The following is a 20512-nucleotide window of genomic DNA, read 5'->3' as shown; positions in this document are numbered from 1 at the left end:
CGCTGCGAGAAGCCGGGAGATGAGCGACTGCTCGCAGCAGAAGTATACAGACCCGCAGCGCCGCTCCCCGGTCCTCCCTTCACACCCTAGCCGCATGGATGTCAGCGCCGCTCCCCGGTCCTCCCTTCACACCCTAGCCGCAGATGTCCCCACAGTATCCGCATAGTGTTACTAAGGTCCGAACATTTGTGTTAAAAATCGCTGATTGGTCGCCGACGCTGGGCACGACCAATCACCGATTTTGGCGCCACATTTAAATAGTGTCGGCGACCAATCAGCGATTTTTAACACAAATGTCCGGACCTTATTAACACCATGCGGATACTGTGGGGACATCAGCGGCTAGGGTGTCAAGGGAGGACCGGGGAGCGCGCGCTGCAGGTCGGGATACTTCTGCTGCGAGCGCCCGCTCATGTCCCGGGTTCTCGCAGCGGAAGTATCCGCACAGGCAGCGCCGCTGACATCCATGCGGCTAGGGTGTGAAGGGAGGACCGGGGAGCGGCGCTGACATCCAATTCGTCGCGGCCGCTATATAAATGTGCCGCACAAATCGGTGATTGGTCGCGGTCTTGGCCCGCGACCAATCACCGATTTAGGCGCCAAATTTAAATATCGGCCGCGACCAATCACCGATCTTGGCTCCACATTTAAACACCGCTGTACTGATTGGTCGCGGAGGCTATTTAAATGTGGCGCCAAAATCGATGATTGGCTGCCGACGCTGGGCGCGACCAATCAGCACAGCGGCGTTTAAATTTGCCGCCCATCTCGCTCATTGGTCGCGGTGGCCGGCCGCGATTAATCAGCAGAGCGGCGTTTAAATTTGCCGGACATCTCGCTGATTGGTCGCGGCCGGCCACCGCGACCAACCAGCGTCGTATTAGTGTGGGCCCGGGAGCGGCGCTGCTTGTGCGGCTCCGTATTAGCGAGGACCGGGGAGCGGCGCTGCCTGTGCGGCTCCTTCTGCTGCGAGAAGCCGGGAGATGAGCGGCTACTCGCAGCAGAAGCATCCCGACCGGCGGCGCCGCTCCCCGGTCCTCCGTTCACACTTGCTGTCGGGAGATCAGCGGGCCAAGCCGCTGATCTTCCGACGTTAGCCGCATGGAAGTCAGCGGCGCCAGTCGGGGTAGTTGTGCTGCTTGCGCCGCTCATCTTCCCGCTGCATCGCCGTAAACCTCCGTCCGGCAGATGAGCCGCTAACAGCCGCCATCTTTTTTTCAGAAATCCCACGGCGCTGATTGGCCGCTGCCAGACCAATGAGCGACGCGGGATTTCCTGGACAGACGGGATAAGACAATTATATATATAGATAGATGGTGTTCGATAGGAACTGTTAATGTGTGATTGGTGAGGAGGTGGTGCAGAAGTGGAGTTTTTCCTAGAGTGGGCGGTGTGACTGTGACAGGTTTGAGGGATGGAGGCGGAGTGTCAAGGGGGCCTGAAAATTTTGCCACTATTGGGCCCTGAAATTCCTGTTGGCAGCCCTGCATTGCAGGCAGGGCCGGCGTCAGCACTCGGTGCACCCGGGCAAGTGCCGGGGCCCTGGACCATTAGAGGGGCCCACTCACTGTCGGGGCCCGGGGTAGCTTACCCGACATCTGTACAGGACCACCGGTGCAGATTGATTGCCGGCATTTCACCAGACACGGCCGCACGCAGTTCACTGCCAAGTCTGCACCAGCGGCAAAGAATGGCTCCAAGAAAGCTGTGACCAAGACTCAGAAGAAGGATGGCAAGAAGAGGAGGAAGACCAGGAAGGAGAGCTATGCCATCTATGTGTACAAGGTGCTGAAGCGGGTCCACCCTGACACTGGCATCTCCTCCAAGGCCAAGGGCATCATGAACTCCTTTGTCAATGACATCTTTGAGCGCATTGCAGGGGAAGCCTCCCGCCTGGCTCACTACAACAAGCGCTCCACCATCACCTCCCGGGAGATCCAGACCGCTGTGCGCCTGCTGCTGCCCGGAGAGCTGGCCAAGCACGCCGTGTCCGAGGGCACCAAGGCCGTCACCAAGTACACCAGCGCCAAGTGATCTGCTCCAAGCTCTACACCCACAACCCAAAGGCTCTTCTAAGAGCCACCCACCCCGTCTATATCAGAGCTGTGGCTGCTTCTGTATTCCACTGTTCTCTCCAGGAAATATGTGGCTGCACTGACAGATAACGTGTTAACAGATTGGTTATTATTTATTATTATAGCGCCATTTATTCCATGGCGCTTTACTTGTGAAAAAGGGGTATAATACAAGAACAATTACAATAATCTTGAACACAATGTGACAGCGACTGGTACAGGAGGAGCGAGGACCCTGCCCGCGAGGGCTCACAAGCTACGAGGGATGGGTGAGGATATAGTAGGTGAGGGTAGAGCTGGTCGTGCAGCGGTATGATGGTTACTGCAGGGTGTAGGCTTGTCGGAAGAGGTGGGTCTTCAGGTTCCTTTTGAAGGTTTCCACGGTAGGCGAGAGTCTGATACGTTGGGGTAGAGAGTTCCAGAGTAGGGCGGAAGCACGAGAGAAATCTTGTATACGGTTGTGGGAGGAGGAGATAAGAGGGGAGTAGAGCAGGAGATCTTGTGAGGATCGGAGGTTGCGTGCAGGTATGTAACGGGAGACTAGGTTGGAGATATATGGAGGAGACAGGTTGTGAATGGCTTTGTATGTCATGGTTAGGGTTTTGAACTGGGGTCTCTGAGCAATGGGGAGCCAGTGAAGAGATTGACAGAGAGGAGAGGCTGGGGAATAGCGGGGGGACAGGTTGATTAGTCGAGCAGCAGAGTTTATGATAGATTGGAGGGGTGCAAGAGTGTTAGAGGGGAGGCCACAGAGCAGGAGGTTGCAGTAGTCAAGGCGGGAGATGATGAGGGCATGGACTAGTGTTTTTGCAGATTCATGGTTTAGGAATGTGCGGATCCGGGAGATATTTTTGAGTTGGAGTCGGCAGGAAGTGGAAAGGGCTTGGCTATGTGGTTTGAAGGAGAGTTCCGAGTCCAGGGTTACCCCAAGGCAGCGAGCTTGAGGGACTGGGGAGGGTGGGCAGCCATTGACGTTGATAGATAGGTCAGTTGGGAGAGTTGAATGAGATGGCGGAAAGATGATGAATTCTGTTTTGTCCATGTTAAGTTTTAGAAATCTGGCAGAGAAGAAGGATGAAATAGCGGACAGACATTGTGGGATTTTGGTTAATAAGGAGGTGATATCGGGTCCAGAGAGGTAGATCTGTGTGTCATCAGCATAGAGGTGATAATGAAAGCCATGAGACTATGAGCTGTCCCAGGCCTAAGGTGTAGATGGAGAAGAGCAGGGGTCCTAGAACTGAACCTTGGGGGACACCGACAGATAGGGGGTGAGATGAGGAGGTGGTGTGTGAGTGGGAGACACAATGTCCGTTCTGTTAGGTATGAGGAGATCCAGGATAGGGCCAAGTCTGTGATGCCAACAGATGAGAGAGTCTGTAGTAAGAGGGAATGGTCCACTGTGTCAAAGGCAGATGACAGGTCTAGGAGGAGGAGGACAGAGTAGTGCCGCTTAGATTTGGCGGCTAGTAGGTCGTTTGTGACTTTAGTCAGTGCAGTTTCAGTAGAATGGTGCGGTCGGAAACCAGATTGTAGGCGGTCAAAGAGGGAGCAGGAGGAGAGGTGGGAGGACAGCTCAGAATGGACATGTTGTTCCAGTAGTTTTGAGGCATAGGGGAGAAGTGATATGGGGCGATAGCTAGACACAGAGGATGGGTCAAGGGAGGGCTTTTTGAGGATGGGTGTGATTGAGGCATGTTTGAAGCATGAGGGGAAAACACCAGTTGTTGATGACAGGTTGAAGAGGTGGGCTAGAGCTGGGATGAAGATAGTGGTAAGGTTTGGGATGAGGTGGGACGGGATTGGGTCAAGTTTACAGGTGGTGAGGTGTGATTTGGAGAGTAAAGAGGAAAGTTGATCTTCAGAAATGGTGGAGAAGGTGGTTTTGGAGGAAGAGGGTTGAGTAGGTGTGGGGAGGGGCTGTGGGAGCTTTAGGCAAAAGCTTTGTCTGATGGTGTCAATCTTCTGCTTGAAGAATGAGGCAAAGTCTTCGACTGAGATGAGAGGAGAGGAAAGGAAGGAGACACTAGGGGACGGAGGAGAGAATTTAAGGTGTTGAATAGTTGTTTAGGGTTGTGAGACAGGGAGGATATGAGAGATGCAAAGTATGTTTGTTTTGCTGCAGTGAGTGTGGACTTGAAGGTAGTGAGGGACAGTTTGAATGCGATGAAGTGCTCATGGGAGTGGGATCTTTTCCATCTACGTTCAGCAACCCTGGAGGCCCGTCGCAGTTCTTTAGTTAGGCTGGTGTGCCAGGGTTGTCTGTTGATTGTGCGAGCTTTGGTATGCGTGAGGGGGGCGACCGAATCGAGAGCTGCAGCTGTTGTGGTGTTGTATAAAGTGGCAGCAGCATCTGCATCATGTAAGGAACTAATGTCTGTAAGAGGGAGGAGGGATTCAGAGAGTGAGTGTAGGTCAAGGTGTTAGAGATTTCTGCGAGGGTATGCAAGTTTGTGGAGTGGGGATTGTTGCCCCGGGGAGGAGAGAGAAGAGAACGGGAGTAGGTTGTGGTCAGAAAGAGGGAGAGGTGAGTTAGAGAGGTTAGATAGGGAACAGAGGCGGGTGAAGATGAGGTCCAGTGTGTGGCTATCTTTGTGGGTGGGTGTGGAAGACCACTGAGTAAGACCAAAGGAGGAAGTGAGGGATAGAAGCTTAGAGGCAGCTGAGAGGGAAGTGTCAATGGGGATGTTAAAGTCGCCCATGAGGATAGTGGGGATGTCAACGGAGAGGAAATGAAGCAGCCAAGTGAAGTGTTCAAAGAAAGTGGTGGTTGATCCTGGGGGGGCGGTAGATGACAGCCAGTTGGAGGTTGGATGGGGAGTAGACGCGCACGCAGTGCACTTCAAAAGACGGGAGAGTAATTGCGGGCGGCAGTGGGATCTGGGTGAAGGGGCAGTTTTCTGAGAGGAGGAAACCTATTCCTCCACCGTGCTTGCTGGTGGGGCGGGGGGTATGGGAGAGGTGTAATCCGCCATACGAAAGTGCAGCAGGAGAGGCTGTGTCGGAGGGGGTGAGCCAGGTTTCAGTGATGCCGAGGAAGGAAAGCTTGTTAGTGATGAAGAGATCGTGAATGTAGGAAAGTTTATTGCAGACAGAGCGAGCGTTCCATAGAGCTCCTGTTAGTGGAACTGGGGAAGCGGGGGCTGGGCGGATGGGTATAAGGGTTATGAGAGTTTGGGATAGATCGGGGGTAGGAGGTGGAAGTGAATGTAAGGATGTGGTGAGGAGGGCCAGGATTTGGAGAGATGTCGCCAGCAGTAAGGAGGAGTAGAGAAAGTGTTATTAGGTGGGAGCAGGAGAGGGCATGAGGTGGCTGTCTGTGTTTGAAGACAAAGGATTGTATGTTGTGGAATAGCTCTAAGGAGGAGGTGAGATGGGTGGGGAGAATGGAGGGAGAGATGAAGAGTTCCTTTCCAGGTGTAGGGATTAGGGGTGGTTGAAAGAAGTGAAGCATTAAGGGGGTGAGAGTGAGAACAAAGACAAACATTGTTTACTGTGACTTAGTATCCAGTTACCTTCAGTTCACTTCAGATTCAATTCAGAATTAATTCAAATTTCAGACACTTCAGCTAATGGACATTTAAGCTGAGGGACACAGACTGAAGTCTGACACAAACTCCTGGCTCTCAATATATTTGTAACAGAATGCATTCAGCTGTGAACCAGATGGGAGTGGTCTGTGCTCATCTTGATCAGCTGATTAAGGCTGAACCAGATGTAGGATACTCAAAGGTTCAGTAAGCAGGGTCAGAAATGAAAGTGGGGGGTGGGTAGTGTAACTTGGGTCACGTACCATTAGTATATAGTAGGAGCAGAGAGATATAGGGAAGGCTGCATGGAAATCAGGATGGCAAAGTTGGGTCACGTACCTGTAAGAGGAATGGATAAACAGAGATGCTGATTAGAGTGCGGTGGTGGCCAGTAAGGAACAGTCTGCATGCATCATATTATTCAGAATTAATTCAATTGGTTCTGACAGGGGTATAAGGGATTAGAGGAAGGAGATGAATTGCAGTGAGATGCAGAATATTGGGAATAGTCTGAGAAAAGTTATTTAGCAATAGGTGGTAGGTTACCCCCTCACCGATTGCGGATCAGTGGGACTGATGATTGTCTATGATCTGGTGCTGTGACTGGCATTCACTGGTTCGATATCATCTACTTCATCCTCACCCGCCATGTCTTGTAGTGTGAGGTGCTGAGTAATAAAGCTGCTGTCCGGTCCATGATCTGTGAATGGCACCGTGCACTAGAGGAGACAGAGTGTAATGTGGGCAGATGCCCTCCTGATGGCAGCACTGAGCTCTGCAGTGTGACCCTGTTACTGCACCGTCCTCACCTCCCATGTGGCTGCAGAGTGTGGTGCATGGACACCACAACTCACACTTGATGTATATGGGGTGAGATATCCAAATATATATATGCACACCCCATATAGTTGCTGTATGCCACCATGTAGTGCTATGTACCCCCATATAGTGCTGTATAGACTCCAATAAGAGTTTAAAATCCCTATATTGTGCTGTATGCCCCCTCCGTACAGTGATACTTAACCACATATTGTGCTGCATACTCCCCATCCATAGTGAATATATGCTGCCATACAGGGCTGTATACTGTCATACTGCTGAAATCCTCCTTGTTATCCTGTCTATGCCCAAATAATGCCATATAGCCTCCATGTAATGCTTTGTAAGCCCATATAGCGCTATATGACTTTTTATAGTACAATATACATCCATATAGCGCTATACAAGGCCATATACCGCTCTGCACCACGTGTAACACCTCCATATACCGCTCTGCACCACGTGTAACACCTCCATATAACGCTCTGCACCACGTGTAACACCTCCATATAACGCTCTGCACCAAGTGTAACACCTCCATATAACGCTCTGCACCACGTGTAACACCTCCATATAACGCTCTGCACCACGTGTAACACCTCCATATAACGCTCTGCACCACGTGTAACACCTCCATATAACGCTCTGCACCGCGTGTAACACCTCCATATAACGCTCTGCACCGCGTGTAACACCTCCATATAACGCTCTGCACCACGTGTAACACCTCCATATAACGCTCTGCACCACGTGTAACACCTCCATATAACGCTCTGCACCACGTGTAACACCTCCATATAACGCTCTGCACCACGTGTAACACCTCCATATAACGCTCTGCACCACGTGTAACACCTCCATATAACGCTCTGCACCAAGTGTAACACCTCCATATAGCGCTCTGCACCACGTGTAACACCTCCATATAACACTCTGCACCGCGTGTAACACCTCCATATAGCGCTCTGCACCACGTGTAACACCTCCATATAACGCTCTGCACCACGTGTAACACCTCCATATAACGCTCTGCACCACGTGTAACACCTCCATATAACGCTCTGCACCACGTGTAACACCTCCATATAACGCTCTGCACCACGTGTAACACCTCCATATAACGCTCTGCACCACGTGTAACACCTCCATATAACGCTCTGCACCACGTGTAACACCTCCATATAACGCTCTACACCACGTGTAACGCCTCCATATAACGCTCTGCACCACGTGTAACGCCTCCATATACCGCTCTGCACCACGTGTAACACCTCCATATAACGCTCTGCACCGCGTGTAACACCTCCATATAGCGCTCTGCACCGCGTGTAACACCTCCATATAGCGCTCTGCACCGCGTGTAACACCTCCATATAGCGCTCTGCACCACGTGTAACGCCTCCATATAACGCTCTGCACCACGTGTAACACCTCCATATAGCGCTCTGCACCACGTGTAACACCTCCATATAACGCTCTGCACCGCGTGTAACACCTCCATATAACGCTCTGCACCACGTGTAACGCCTCCATATAACGCTCTGCACCACGTGTAACACCTCCATATAACGCTCTGCACCACGTGTAACACCTCCATATAACGCTCTGCACCGCGTGTAACGCCTCCATATAACGCTCTGCACCACGTGTAACACCTCCATATAGCGCTCTGCACCACGTGTAACACCTCCATATAACGCTCTGCACCACGTGTAACACCTCCATATAACGCTCTGCACCGCGTGTAACACCTCCATATAACGCTCTACACCGCGTGTAACACCTCCATATAACGCTCTGCACCACGTGTAACGCCTCCATATAACGCTCTGCACCACGTGTAACACCTCCATCTAACACTGTATACGGCCACATGATGTTATTACCCTCCATATAGCGCTGTATACGGCCACATGATGTTATTACCCTCCATATAGCGCTGTATACGGCCACATGATGTTATTACCCTCCATATAGCGCTGTATACGGCCACATGATGTTATTACCCTCCATATAGCGCTGTATACGGCCACATGATGTTATTACCCTCCATATAGCGCTGTATACGGCCACATGATGTTATTACCCTCCATATAGCGCTGTATACGGCCACATGATGTTATTACCCTCCATATAGCGCTGTATACGACCACATGATGTTATTACCCTCCATATAGCGCTGTATACGGCCACACGATGTTATTACCCTCCATATAGCGCTGTATACGGCCACACGATGTTATTACCCTCCATATAGCGCTGTATACGGCCACATGATGTTATTACCCTCCATATAGCGCTGTATACGGCCACATGATGTTATTACCCTCCATATAGCGCTGTATACGGCCACATGATGTTATTACCCTCCATATAGCGCTGTATACGGCCACATGATGTTATTACCCTCCATATAGCGCTGTATACGGCCACATGATGTTATTACCCTCCATATAGCGCTGTATACGGCCACACGATGTTATTACCCTCCATATAGCGCTGTATACGACCACATGATGTTATTACCCTCCATATAGCGCTGTATACGACCACATGATGTTATCACCCTCCATATAGCGCTGTATACGGCCACACGATGTTATTACCCTCCATATAGCGCTGTATACAGCCACATGATGCTATTACCCTCCATATAGCGCTGTATACGACCACATGATGTTATTACCCTCCATATAGCGCTGTATACGACCACATGATGTTATTACCCTCCATATAGCGCTGTATACGGCCACACGATGTTATTACTCTCCATATAGCGCTGTATACGGCCACATGATGTTATTACCCTCCATATAGCGCTGTATACGGCCACATGATGTTATTACCCTCCATATAGCGCTGTATACAGCCACATGATGCTATTACCCTCCATATAGCGCTGTATACGGCCACATGATGTTATTACCCTCCATATAGCGCTGTATACGGCCACATGATGTTATTACCCTCCATATAGCGCTGTATACGGCCACATGATGTTATTACCCTCCATATAGCGCTGTATACAGCCACATGATGCTATTACCCTCCATATAGCGCTGTATACGGCCACATGATGCTATTACCCTCCATATAGCGCTGTATACGGCCACATGATGTTATTACTCTCCATATAGCGCTGTATACGACCACATGATGTTATTACCCTCCATATAGCGCTGTATACGACCACATGATGTTATCACCCTCCATATAGAGCTGTATACGGCCACACGATGTTATCACCCTCCATATAGCGCTGTATACCCTCCATATAGAGCTGTATACCCTCCATATAGAGCTGTATACTACCCATATAGTGCTGTATACCCTCCATATAGTGCTGTATACCCTCCATATAGTGCTGTATACCCTCCATATAGAGCTGTATACCCTCCATATACTGCTGTATACCCCTATATAGTGCTGTATACCCTCCATATATGCTGTATACCTCCATATAGTGCTTTGTTCCTATATATAATGCAGCATACAATCCATTCAGTGTTTAGATCCTCATCGTGCTGCTCATATGATCTTTATACCCTCATCCATATAGTGCTATATAACCCCCATATAGAGCTCTTTACCCCTGGACTGCACTCTCCATAGACTGCTGGTATACTCCCTATATGATTCTGTGTACACCAATCTGAACATTGAGAAACTGCTGAAAATGCAGCTGAGCACTGAAAGAGTTAACAGCCCATCCTCCCCCATTACCAGGAGAACACTGGAAGCAGAGGGCACTAGGACCCAGTGCTCAGAGAATGGGTTCATTAAGTGAGAGGTGACCAGCAGGAGTCCTTCATAACATGCTAATGTTAATCTAGGTGACACCTTTAATACTTTTAAGACGTGGAGCCCCAAACTGGATCCCATATTATAAAGGCTACCCCTCTATAAATATCTAGAGGCCACAAATACATTGGGATCAAATGATCTCTTTATACATCCTCAAATCTTATTTGCTTTTGTTGCTGCTGCCTGATATTGATTGCTCAACTTGTAACCAGAACTCCCAAGTCCTTCTTTTCTGTAGACTGGAACTTTACTCTCCTTCACAAGGTCATTAATGAAGAGATTAAAGATAATTATTCCAAACCTCTTTTTGGCCCCTACTGCTCCCAGTCCAGATCCTTGTGGTCCCCACCTAACAGATTATTAGATGAATCACCTGATGTAGAGGTAAAAGCTTTGCATCAGGCAGAATTCACACTTTGTAAAGAGGAGCAGCAGAAAAAGGTGGTGATCCAGTGATCTGCCTTATCTGACCTCTTTATTGTGGGGTCAGGGTGTTTCAGGAGAAGGGATGAGTTCCTGAAGCACTTTTCATTTATGGTGCAGGGATTTGTGGGGACTGTAAATGATCAATAGGGTGGTCTCCAATATAGGGCTGCGAGATCTGAATATCTGGTATATATGGGGGTATACGGAGCACTATATGGGGAGTATACAGCACATGATGATTTACAGCAGTATATGGAGGATCTATAGCACTATATAAAGGGTATACAACATTATATGGATGGTATATAGCATTATAAGGGGGTATACAGCTGGATATGTAGGGTATACTTCACTATCAGAACCATTTGTGACCAACATCCTCATGATAGAAAGTGGAAAAAGGACAGTAAAAAGAGCGGGAAATTCAAAATCCCCAACAGTTCTGTGCTTCGCCCACATCTGCTCCCAGTACAGATCCGAGGTCCCCACTTCTGGCAATATCATACTTAGAAAATCTACCATTTAAAACATGTTTCCTGTCCCTTAACCAGTTCTTCACCCATCTGCATACTGGACCTAGTCCCGGCTTCTGGCTGTTGTGTGGTTCAGCGTCAGACGCCTTTGCAAAGTCCAGATATATCACATCGGACGCATGACTAACAACCATAATAGCACTTACCTTCTCAGAAGTCTAACATGTAGGTTAGGCATAACTTCTCTTTCATGGATCCATCCTGGTGGTCAACTATATTTTTTGCAATACGTTCCTGCACGGAATTTCTTGCAGAACACAGACAAGCAGCCACAGCTCTGATGTAGACGGGGTGGGTGGCTCTTAGAAGAGCCTTTGGGTTGGTGGAGCAGAGCTTGGAGCAGATCACTTGGCGCTGGTGTACTTGGTGACGGCCTTGGTGCCCTCGGACACGGCGTGCTTGGCCAGCTCTCCGGGCAGCAGCAGGCGCACAGCGGTCTGGATCTCCCGGGAGGTGATGGTGGAGCGCTTGTTGTAGTGAGCCAGGCGGGAGGCTTCCCCTGCAATGCGCTCAAAGATGTCATTGACAAAGGAGTTCATGATGCCCATGGCCTTGGAGGAGATGCCGGTGTCAGGGTGGACCTGCTTCAGCACCTTGTACACATAGATGGCATAGCTCTCCTTCCTGCTCTTCCTCCGCTTCTTGCTGTCCTTCTTCTGAGTCTTGGTCACAGCTTTCTTGGAGCCCTTCTTGGCTGCTGGTGCAGACTTGGCAGGTTCAGGCATGATGATAGCAGAATGTTCTCTTCACTGGAGAGAGAATAATGATCCTGCTCCTCCCAGAGCGGCCGTATTTATAGACCGGCCATGCAAATGAGCAATGCTGTCAGATCACTGTACTATTGGGTGAGAACATCATGTGATCAATGGACATTCAATTATCTCCGCCCATTGCAACTCATTGGCGTTTCTACAAGTATTGTTTCCATTGGTGACTTCAGATCCAGCCAATGGTAGGAGAGGAGGATTATTAAAGGTGCAGGAGGCAGCACATCTATGACACAAGAGACTTCTCTTATCTGCTGATAACTGAGCGCAGTGATGTCTGGACGCGGCAAACAAGGAGGGAAGGTCCGTGCTAAAGCCAAGACCCGCTCATCCCGGGCAGGACTGCAGTTCCCGGTCGGTCGTGTGCACAGGCTTCTCCGCAAGGGTAACTATGCTGAGAGGGTGGGCGCCGGCGCTCCGGTCTATCTGGCTGCTGTGCTGGAGTATCTGACCGCTGAGATCCTGGAATTGGCCGGCAATGCCGCCCGGGACAACAAGAAGACCCGCATCATCCCCCGCCACCTGCAGCTGGCCGTGCGCAATGACGAGGAGCTGAACAGACTGCTGGGTGGGGTGACCATCGCCCAGGGGGGCGTCCTGCCCAACATCCAGGCCGTGCTGCTTCCCAAGAAGACCGAGAGCAGCAAGTCGCCAAACAAAGCGAGCAAGAGCAAGTGAGCGCTGCAGCCGATCCTGTATCATCCACACAACCCAAAGGCTCTTCTAAGAGCCACCCACACCGTCACCACAAGAGCTGGCGCTGCTGATCTCAGGAATTATCTGTACGTACAGATCTATTCTATAGCAGAGATTATTTATATAGCACCGTTAATTCCATAGTGTTGTACTGTACATGAGGAGGGGTTACTTACAGAATGTAAACTAACAATGATAGACTGGTACAGAGGGAAGAGGACCCTGCCTTTGTAGGCTTATATTCTACAGGATGATGGGGAAGGAGACAGTAGGTTGAAGGGGGGGGGGGGGTTGCAGTGGCAGCGGGGTCATTGCAGGTTGTAAAATTTCTTGTAGAGATGGGTTTTCATGTTACGTTTGAAGGATCCGAATGTGGATAATCGGACATGTTGGAGCAAAGAATTCCAGGGGATGGGGGATAATCGGGAGAAGTCTTGGCGGCAATTGGGTGAGGAACAAATAAGTGTGGAGGAGAGGAGACTGAAGATATCGGTAGATTAGTTCGGAGATGTACGGAGGAGAAAGGTTATGGATGGCTTTGTTTTAGATCGGTATTAGCAGTTTAAATCGGTGAATTGGGAGCCAATGAAGGGATTTGTAAAGGGGGGATGAGCGAGATGAACTAGTGAGGCAGCAGAGTTGAGGACGGACTGGAGAGGTGTGAGAGTGTTCGCAGGTAGGACACAGAGGAAGATGTTGCATTAGTCAAGGTGGGAGATGAGGGCATGCACAAGCATTTTAGTAGACTGAGGGTTGAGGAAAGGACGGATTCTGGAAATATTTTTGAGCTGGAGGTGGTAAGTTTGTATGTGGGGTTTGAAGGACTGAGCAGAGTCAAGGGTACTCCAAGGCAGCGAATTTCCGGCACAGGGGAATATATGATGTCATTTATTGTGATAGGGTAGAGTGGATACGTGAGATGGAGGAAAGATTGAGCACAGATTTGTCCACATTGAGCTTGAAGAAGCGAGAGGAGAAAAAGGAGGATATGGCTGATACTCCGGGATTCTGGACAGCAGAGAGGTACAGGCGCATCTCGTAAAATTTGAATATCATCAAAAAGTTAATTTATTTCAGTTCTTCAATACAAAAAGTGAAACTCATATAGATTCATTACAAACAGAGTGATCTGTTTCAAGTGTTTATTTCTGTTAATGTTGATGATTATGGCTTACAGCCAATGAAAACCGGAATTAGTCTTACCGGTAATGATGTTTCCAGGAGCCCACATCACAGCACCGTAGGAGGAGTAATCCCATATCCTGTGTAGGGACAGGAAGCACAAGAGGTTAAAAGCCCTCCCACCCCCAACCTCCTCAGTGATTTTCCAAGAACCACATTGGCTGGGTACAACAAAATTTTATTTTTATTTTTTGAATTGCTTAGACATCTATATATATAATCGTCTTATCCCGTCTGTCTGTCTGTCCAGGAAATCCCGCGTCGCTCATTGGTCCGGCAGCGGCCAATCAGCGCCGCGGGATTTCTGAAAAAAGATGGCGGCCGTTAGCGGCTCATCTGTGGGACGGAGCTCAGCGGCGATGCAGCCGGGAGATGACCGGCGCGAGGCGCTCATCTCCCGACCGCCGGCGACGCTGACCTCCATGCGGCTAGGGTGTGAAGGGAGGACCGGGGAGCGGCGCAGCGGGTCGGGATACTTCTGCTGCGAGCGCCCGCTCATGTCCCGGGTTCTCGCAGCGGAAGTAGCCGCACAGGCAGCGCCGCTGACATCCATGCGGCTAGGGTGTCAAGGGAGGACCGAGGAGCGGCGCTGCGGGTCGAGATACTTCTGCTGCGAGCAGTCGCTCATCTCCCGGCTTCTCGCAGCAGAAGTAGCCGCACAGGCAGCGCCGCTCCCCGGTCCTCACCAATACAATTCGCTGATTGGTCGCGATCTCTCGCTGCGACCAATCACTGATCTTGGCCCAAAAGTTAAACACCGCTGTGCTGATTGGTCGCGGCCACTGCCCATGACCAATCACCGATTTGGGCGCCACACTTAAATAGCGTCCGCGACCAATCAGCACAGCAGTGTTTAAATGTGGCGCCGATCTTGCAGAGACATTTAAACACCGCTGTGCTGATTGGTCGCCGACGCTGCCCGCGACCAATCACAGATTTGGGCGCCACATTTAAATAGCGCCCGCGACCAATCACCGATCTTGCAGACACATTTAAACACCGCTGTGCTGATTGGTCGCGGGCAGCCACATTTATATAGCGGCCGCGAACAATCACCGATCTTGCAGAAACATTTAAACACCGCTGTGCTGATTGGTCGCGGACACTATTTAAATGTGGTGCCCAAAACGGTGATTGGTCGCGGGCAGCGTCTGCGACCAATCAGCACAGCGGTGTTTAAATGTTGCGCCAAGATCACGATTGGTCGCGTCCGCTATTTAAATGTGGTGCTCAAATCGGTGATTGGTCGCGGGCAGGGTCCGCGACCAATCAGCACAGCGGTGTTTAAATGTGGCGCCAAGATCGGTGATTGGTCGCGGCCGATATTTAAAATGTGGCGCCCAAATCGGTGATTGGTCGCGGGCAGCGCCCGTGATCAATCAGCGATTTTGAACACAAATGTCCGGACCTTAGTAACACCATGTGGCTACTGTCGGGAGATCAGCGGCTAGGGTGTCAAGGGAGGACCGGGGAGCGGCGCTGCGGGTCGGGATACTTCTGCTGCGAGCAGTTGCTCATGTCCCAGCAGCGGCGTTCCCCGGTCCTCACCAATACGATTCCGCTCCCCGGTCCTCATCAATACGATTCGCTGATTGGTCGCGGTCTCCGGCCGCGACCAATCACTGATCTTGCCGAAAAAGTTAAACACCGCTGTGCTGATTGGTCGCGGACGCTATTTAAATGTGGCGCCCAAATAGGTGATTGGTCGCGGGCAGCGTCCGCGACCAATCAGCACAGCAGTGTTTAAATGTGATTCCGGCCGCAACCAATCAGTGATCTTGGCGCAAAAGTTAAACACCGCTGTGCTGACCGCCCGCGACCAATCAGAGATTTGGGCGCCACATTTAAATTGCGGCCGCGACCAATCACCGATCTTAGCGCAACACTTAAACACTGCTGTGCTGATTGGTCGCGGGCAGCGTCCGCGACCAATCAGCGATCTTGCCGACACATTTAAACACTGCTGATTGGTCGCAGGTGGCAGCCGCGACCATTCAGCGTCATTGGCGCCAAATTTAAACAACGCTCTGCTGATTGGTCGCGGCCGCCAGCTGACCGCGACCAATCAGCGAGATTGGCGCAACATTTAAACAACGCTCTGTTGATTAGTCGCGGCCGCCAGCCGCGACCAGTCTGCGAGATTGGCGCCAAATTTATACAACGGTCTGCTGATTGGTCGCGGACGCCAGCCGCGAACAATCAGCGAGATTGGCGCCAAATGTAAACAGCGCTCTGCTGATTGGTCACAGACGCCAGCCGACCGCGACCAATCTGCGACATTGGCGCCAAATTTAAACAACGCTCTGCTGATTGCTCGCGGCCGCCAGCCTACCGCGACCAATCAGCGAGATTGGTGCAAAATTTAAACAACACTCTGTTGATTGGTCGCGACCAATCAGCGAGATTGGTGCAAAATTTAAACAACGCTCTGTTGATTGGTCGCGGCCGCCATCCGCGACCAGTCAGCGAGATTGTCGCCAAATTTAAACACCGCTTTGCTGATTGGTCGCGTTCGCGACTAATCAAAGATTTTGGCGCCAAATTTAAACACAGCTTTGCTGATTGGTCGCGGTCGCGACTAATCGAAGATTTTGGCGCCAAATTCAAACACGCTCTCCAGTCCTCACTAACACGGTTCAGTGATTGGTTGCCGCCGCCGCCCGCGACCAATCACCGATATTGCTGCCAAATTTAAACACCGCTTTGCTGATTGGTCGCGGTTGCCGGCCGCGACCAATCAGCGCTTTTGGCGCCAAGTTTAAACACCGCTCTGCTAATTGCGCCCGGTCGGCCGTATACATATTCTAGAATACCCGATGCGTTAGAATCGGGCCACCATCTAGTATGTTAGAATCACATACAGTAGCAATATAGGGAGGGAAATAAGGGTGCTGTCATGTGGACCCCTGGAAACATCATTACCGGTAACACTAATTCCGGTTTTCCAGTACGTCCCCATGACAGCACCGTAGGAGTATACCCAAGAACTCATAGCTTAGGGTGGGATAACAGCATGAAGTACCTTCGTACCAAACGCAGATCACTGCTGTGAGAGAACATCTAGCTTGTAGTGTTTGCAGAATGTAGTCTGTCCTGACCATGTGGCTGCGGTACATATCTGTTCAATGGTAGCTCCTACTCTAGTTGCCCATGAGGTGGAGATTGCTCTGGTGGAATGGGCTTTTATAGTTTCAGGGGGAGGCTGTCCTTCTGAAAGATATGATAGATTAATCATGGATGTAACCCATCTAGCTAAGGATGGGTTTGAAGCCTTCCTGCCTCTATTTTTTCCCCCAAACTGTATAAAAAGATTAGAGTCTAATCTCCAGTTCCGAGTGGCTTCCAAATAGGCCAACACTGCTCTGCAGACATCGAGATGGTGGAACTCTTCCTCCCTCTGATTCTTAGGGTTTTCGCAGAATGATGGAAGAACCACTTCTTGGTTTAAGGTCATTGATGACACCACCTTCGGGTAGAAACTTGAAGTTGACGCGCCCCCCTGGGCCGTGGGTGCACGTGTGTGGGTTACCCGGAGCCGGGTCTCTGGGGGTTGTAGTCTCCGTGGCGGTGACCCGGTTCGTGGCTCAGGGTGGTCAAACCAGTGGCAGTTTTTCTTAGGGTTTTTATGATTTAATGTCCGACTACGCCACCCGTGGATTGCGGCTATTATGAACCACCGCTGCAAGGCAGTCCACTGGGGCTGATGGTGTGTGCAGCTGAGATAGTATAACTCCCCACGGGAAGAGTGTAGCCCCAGGGCAGTGTAGTAGGATGCTGGGGGTGATGGTGCAGGCGCAGCATAAATCACACAGAGTCAGTGATGCAGTCCAGGGTCTTTTACTCACCGTTGTTATCCGAGTCACTTCTGCCGGCAATGACTGCACAAGCCGTGCTGCGTCCACCAGGTGAGGAGCTTGGTCAACCCCCAGGCAATTCAGGAGTATGGCACAGGACTCCCTTCTATCCTTTCTCTGGCCTCTCGTGCCCCACCAGTGACCACACTTCTGTCCAGCTACCTCAGGCCTTCTCTTGGTGAAACCTATCGCCGGTTTCCCTGACCCTATGTGGTGCCTTCCTAGTGGGTGTAGCGGGGGGTCGCACCAATAGATGATCACGACCTCCGGTCTTTGGCTGAGGGATAATTTACCTCCACCAACTTGGGAATCCGGTACCCTTCTGCGGCCTGACCCTTCACCCGATATCTCGTGGGTTCTTAGGGTCCCTTCTGCCTTCTTGTTTCTGGAGCCTTTCTACTCCTCTTTCTCTCCACCTTTCTTCCTTCCTTCTCCTTCTCCTCTTCTCCGGCCTTCACCCTAGGCCTGCCTCGTGGAGCTGAGCTCAGGCTGAGCCTCGGCTCCCTGTCAGCTCTCTCCTCCTTCTGCTCTGACTGACTGAACGAACTGACCTGAACTCCCTCCTAAGATGGCCCTCACCTTTTATCTGCTTTACTGTGTCTGATCTCAGGTGACCTGCACCCAATGAGCTCCTTCCTATGCTCCAGAAACCATCCCCTTTGCTCCTACATCACTGGGTTCTCTCCCCCCCTCCCCACTCCAGCCAGGGACATAGTCAGTTGTGCCTGCATATATATAAATGGGAGCACCGTCGAGCTGTCCCCCGGAAATGAGCAGTGTGTGTATGTATGTGTGCAGCTAACTGAGCCCTGGTCCACACTCCATCCTTACCTGGGAGTGGAATATCACACCTCTGGTTGAGGTGCAATACCCCTGTAGCAACCGAACCCTCGGGGCGCTACGGATCCAGCTTCAAAATGATGCAATCATCCCAAATTTGCATACAAGGCTCGACAATAGACAGAGCCTGGATTTCACCCAACCGTTTAGCCGTGGTGATTGCCACCAAGAAGACTGTTTTCAGAGTCAAGTTCTTTATTCCCAATTCATTAACTGGGCCAAAGGCAGGCTTACAAAGGACTCTCAGGACAAGATTCAGATCCCATGGAGGGGAAGAAATTCTCTGGGTAGGCCTAAGTCTCTGGATTGCCTTGACAAACCTGATTATCCAGGGATGCGCGGACAATGATGTGTCGAAGAAAGCACCTAGTGCCGCAATCTGCACCTTCAAGGTACTTGGTCTAAGACCTGCGTCAAATCCTGCCTGCAAGAAGTCAAGGATCGCAGGGATGTCTGGCTGTGAGGTGTCTACCGCCCTGTGGAACTGACAAAAGGTCTGCCAGACTTTTTTATATATGGCCTGAGTTACAGGTTTTCTACTAGCCTGCATAGTCTGGATCATTCTGGCGGATAAGCCCTTATTCTTCAGGATCTCCCCTTCAGAAGCCAGGTTGAGAGCTGGAGTTGTTGAAGATTCCGATGCAACAGTGGACCTTGTGTCAGAAGATCCTCCTGAAATGGTAAAATGATTGGGTCTTCCAACGCTAGATGACGTAGAAGGGAGAACCAACTCCTCCTTGGCCAGAACGGGACAATTGCTATGACTGTCGCCCGATCTTCCTGAATTTTCCGCAGCATTCTCGGAATTAGAGGGGCAGGTGGGAAGGCATATGTTAGGCCTTCTCCCCAATATTGTGAGAGAGCATCCACTGCCAGAGGATGATCTCCTGGGTCGAGAGAGAAGAAAGATGTTGTCTTTGCATTCGTTCTGGATGCAAAAAGGTCTAGGTGCGGCTGACCCCATCTGCGAGTTAGTTGCTGGAACACCTCTTCGTTCAGTTCCCATTCTGAAGCCTTCATCTGACGCCTGCTGAGATAATCTGCCTCCTGATTGTCGGATCCCCGAAGGTGAACTGCTGAAATGGAGCTCACTATTTTCTCTATCCCTAAGAATATCCTTTTGGTCAGGGACTGGAGCAGTGCATGTCTTGGTCCGCCCTGATGTCTGATGAAGGAGACTGCCGTGATGTTGTCCGACAGGATTTTTACATGTCTGTCTCTTAAGACAGCCCGGCTTCTCTGTAGGGCTTCCCAGATCGACTGTAGTTCCCGAAAATTTGATGATCGGGTCTGAATTTCTGTGGACCATGTTCCTTGGAAATAAGAATCTCCCACTCAAGCTCCCCATCCTGAGAGACTTGCGTCCGTGGTCACTAAAAGACAAGGTTCCAGAATCCACTGCACTCCCGTCTGTAGATTCTTCTGGTCGAGCCACCAGTGTAGGGAGTCCTGGGCGTCTCTGGACAAAGACATCCTCCTGTCTAGGTAATTCTGATGTCCGTCTGTCACTTCCAGGATGCATTTCTGTAGAGACCTGGAATGGAACTGGCGCCATCTGACACAGGTGATGCATGATGTCATAATTCCCAAAATACTCATTGCCTTTCGAATTTAAGGTTTCTTCTCTGTTGAAAAGGAACGAATCCTTTGTGGAATTGAGAGTATTTTGTCTTCCGGGAGATAAGACATTCGCCTTCGGGAATCGAGCTGGACTCCCAGGAAGATGTGTGAAGTACTGGGGATAAGATTGGATTTTTCTTTTTTCACAATCAAACCCAGGTTGGTAAATGTCTGTAGGACAACTTCCAGATGTTGCGTCATACCTAGAGGAGATCCTGCCACCACCAGGAAGTCGTCCAAGTACGGAATGATGGTAATATCCCTGAGTCGGATATAGGCCACCACCTCTGCCATGATCTTGGTAAAGATTCTGGGAGCAGATGACAGGCCAAAGGGAAGACATCGGAACTGGTAGTGTAGAATCTG

The 20512-nt window shown here is 50.5% G+C and overlaps 2 protein-coding genes across 2 annotated transcripts; one reads left to right on the top strand and one right to left on the bottom strand.

Moving 5' to 3' along the window:
* Positions 1-11338: 11338 nt before the first annotated feature.
* Positions 11339-11943, bottom strand: LOC141164230 (histone H2B 1.1-like). The gene has a single exon (XM_073649357.1). It carries the CDS (start codon positions 11910-11912, stop codon positions 11532-11534), a length of 381 nt encoding a protein of 126 aa, XP_073505458.1. The 5' UTR covers positions 11913-11943; the 3' UTR covers positions 11339-11531.
* Positions 11944-12190: 247 nt separating this feature from the next.
* On the top strand, positions 12191-12848 carry LOC141164229 (histone H2A.J-like). The gene has a single exon (XM_073649356.1). It carries the CDS (start codon positions 12228-12230, stop codon positions 12630-12632), a length of 405 nt encoding a protein of 134 aa, XP_073505457.1. The 5' UTR covers positions 12191-12227; the 3' UTR covers positions 12633-12848.
* The last annotated feature ends 7664 nt before the right edge of the window (positions 12849-20512 follow it).

This window comes from Phyllobates terribilis, unplaced genomic scaffold (genome assembly GCF_046119375.1).
Source record: "Phyllobates terribilis strain yellow unplaced genomic scaffold, ASM4611937v1 Scaffold_10__3_contigs__length_209671492, whole genome shotgun sequence".
Lineage (NCBI taxonomy): Eukaryota > Metazoa > Chordata > Amphibia > Anura > Dendrobatidae > Phyllobates > Phyllobates terribilis.
The sequence above is the reverse complement of the archived record's forward strand: the minus strand, read 5'-3'. Positions and strand labels throughout refer to the sequence as shown.

What these genes read in the sequence shown, in the direction of transcription:
- LOC141164229 (XM_073649356.1), top strand. Translation starts at nt 12,228, where the DNA reads ATGTCTGGACGCGGCAAACAAGGAGGGAAGGTCCGTGCTAAAGCCAAG.
- LOC141164230 (XM_073649357.1), bottom strand. Translation starts at nt 11,912, where the DNA reads ATGCCTGAACCTGCCAAGTCTGCACCAGCAGCCAAGAAGGGCTCCAAG.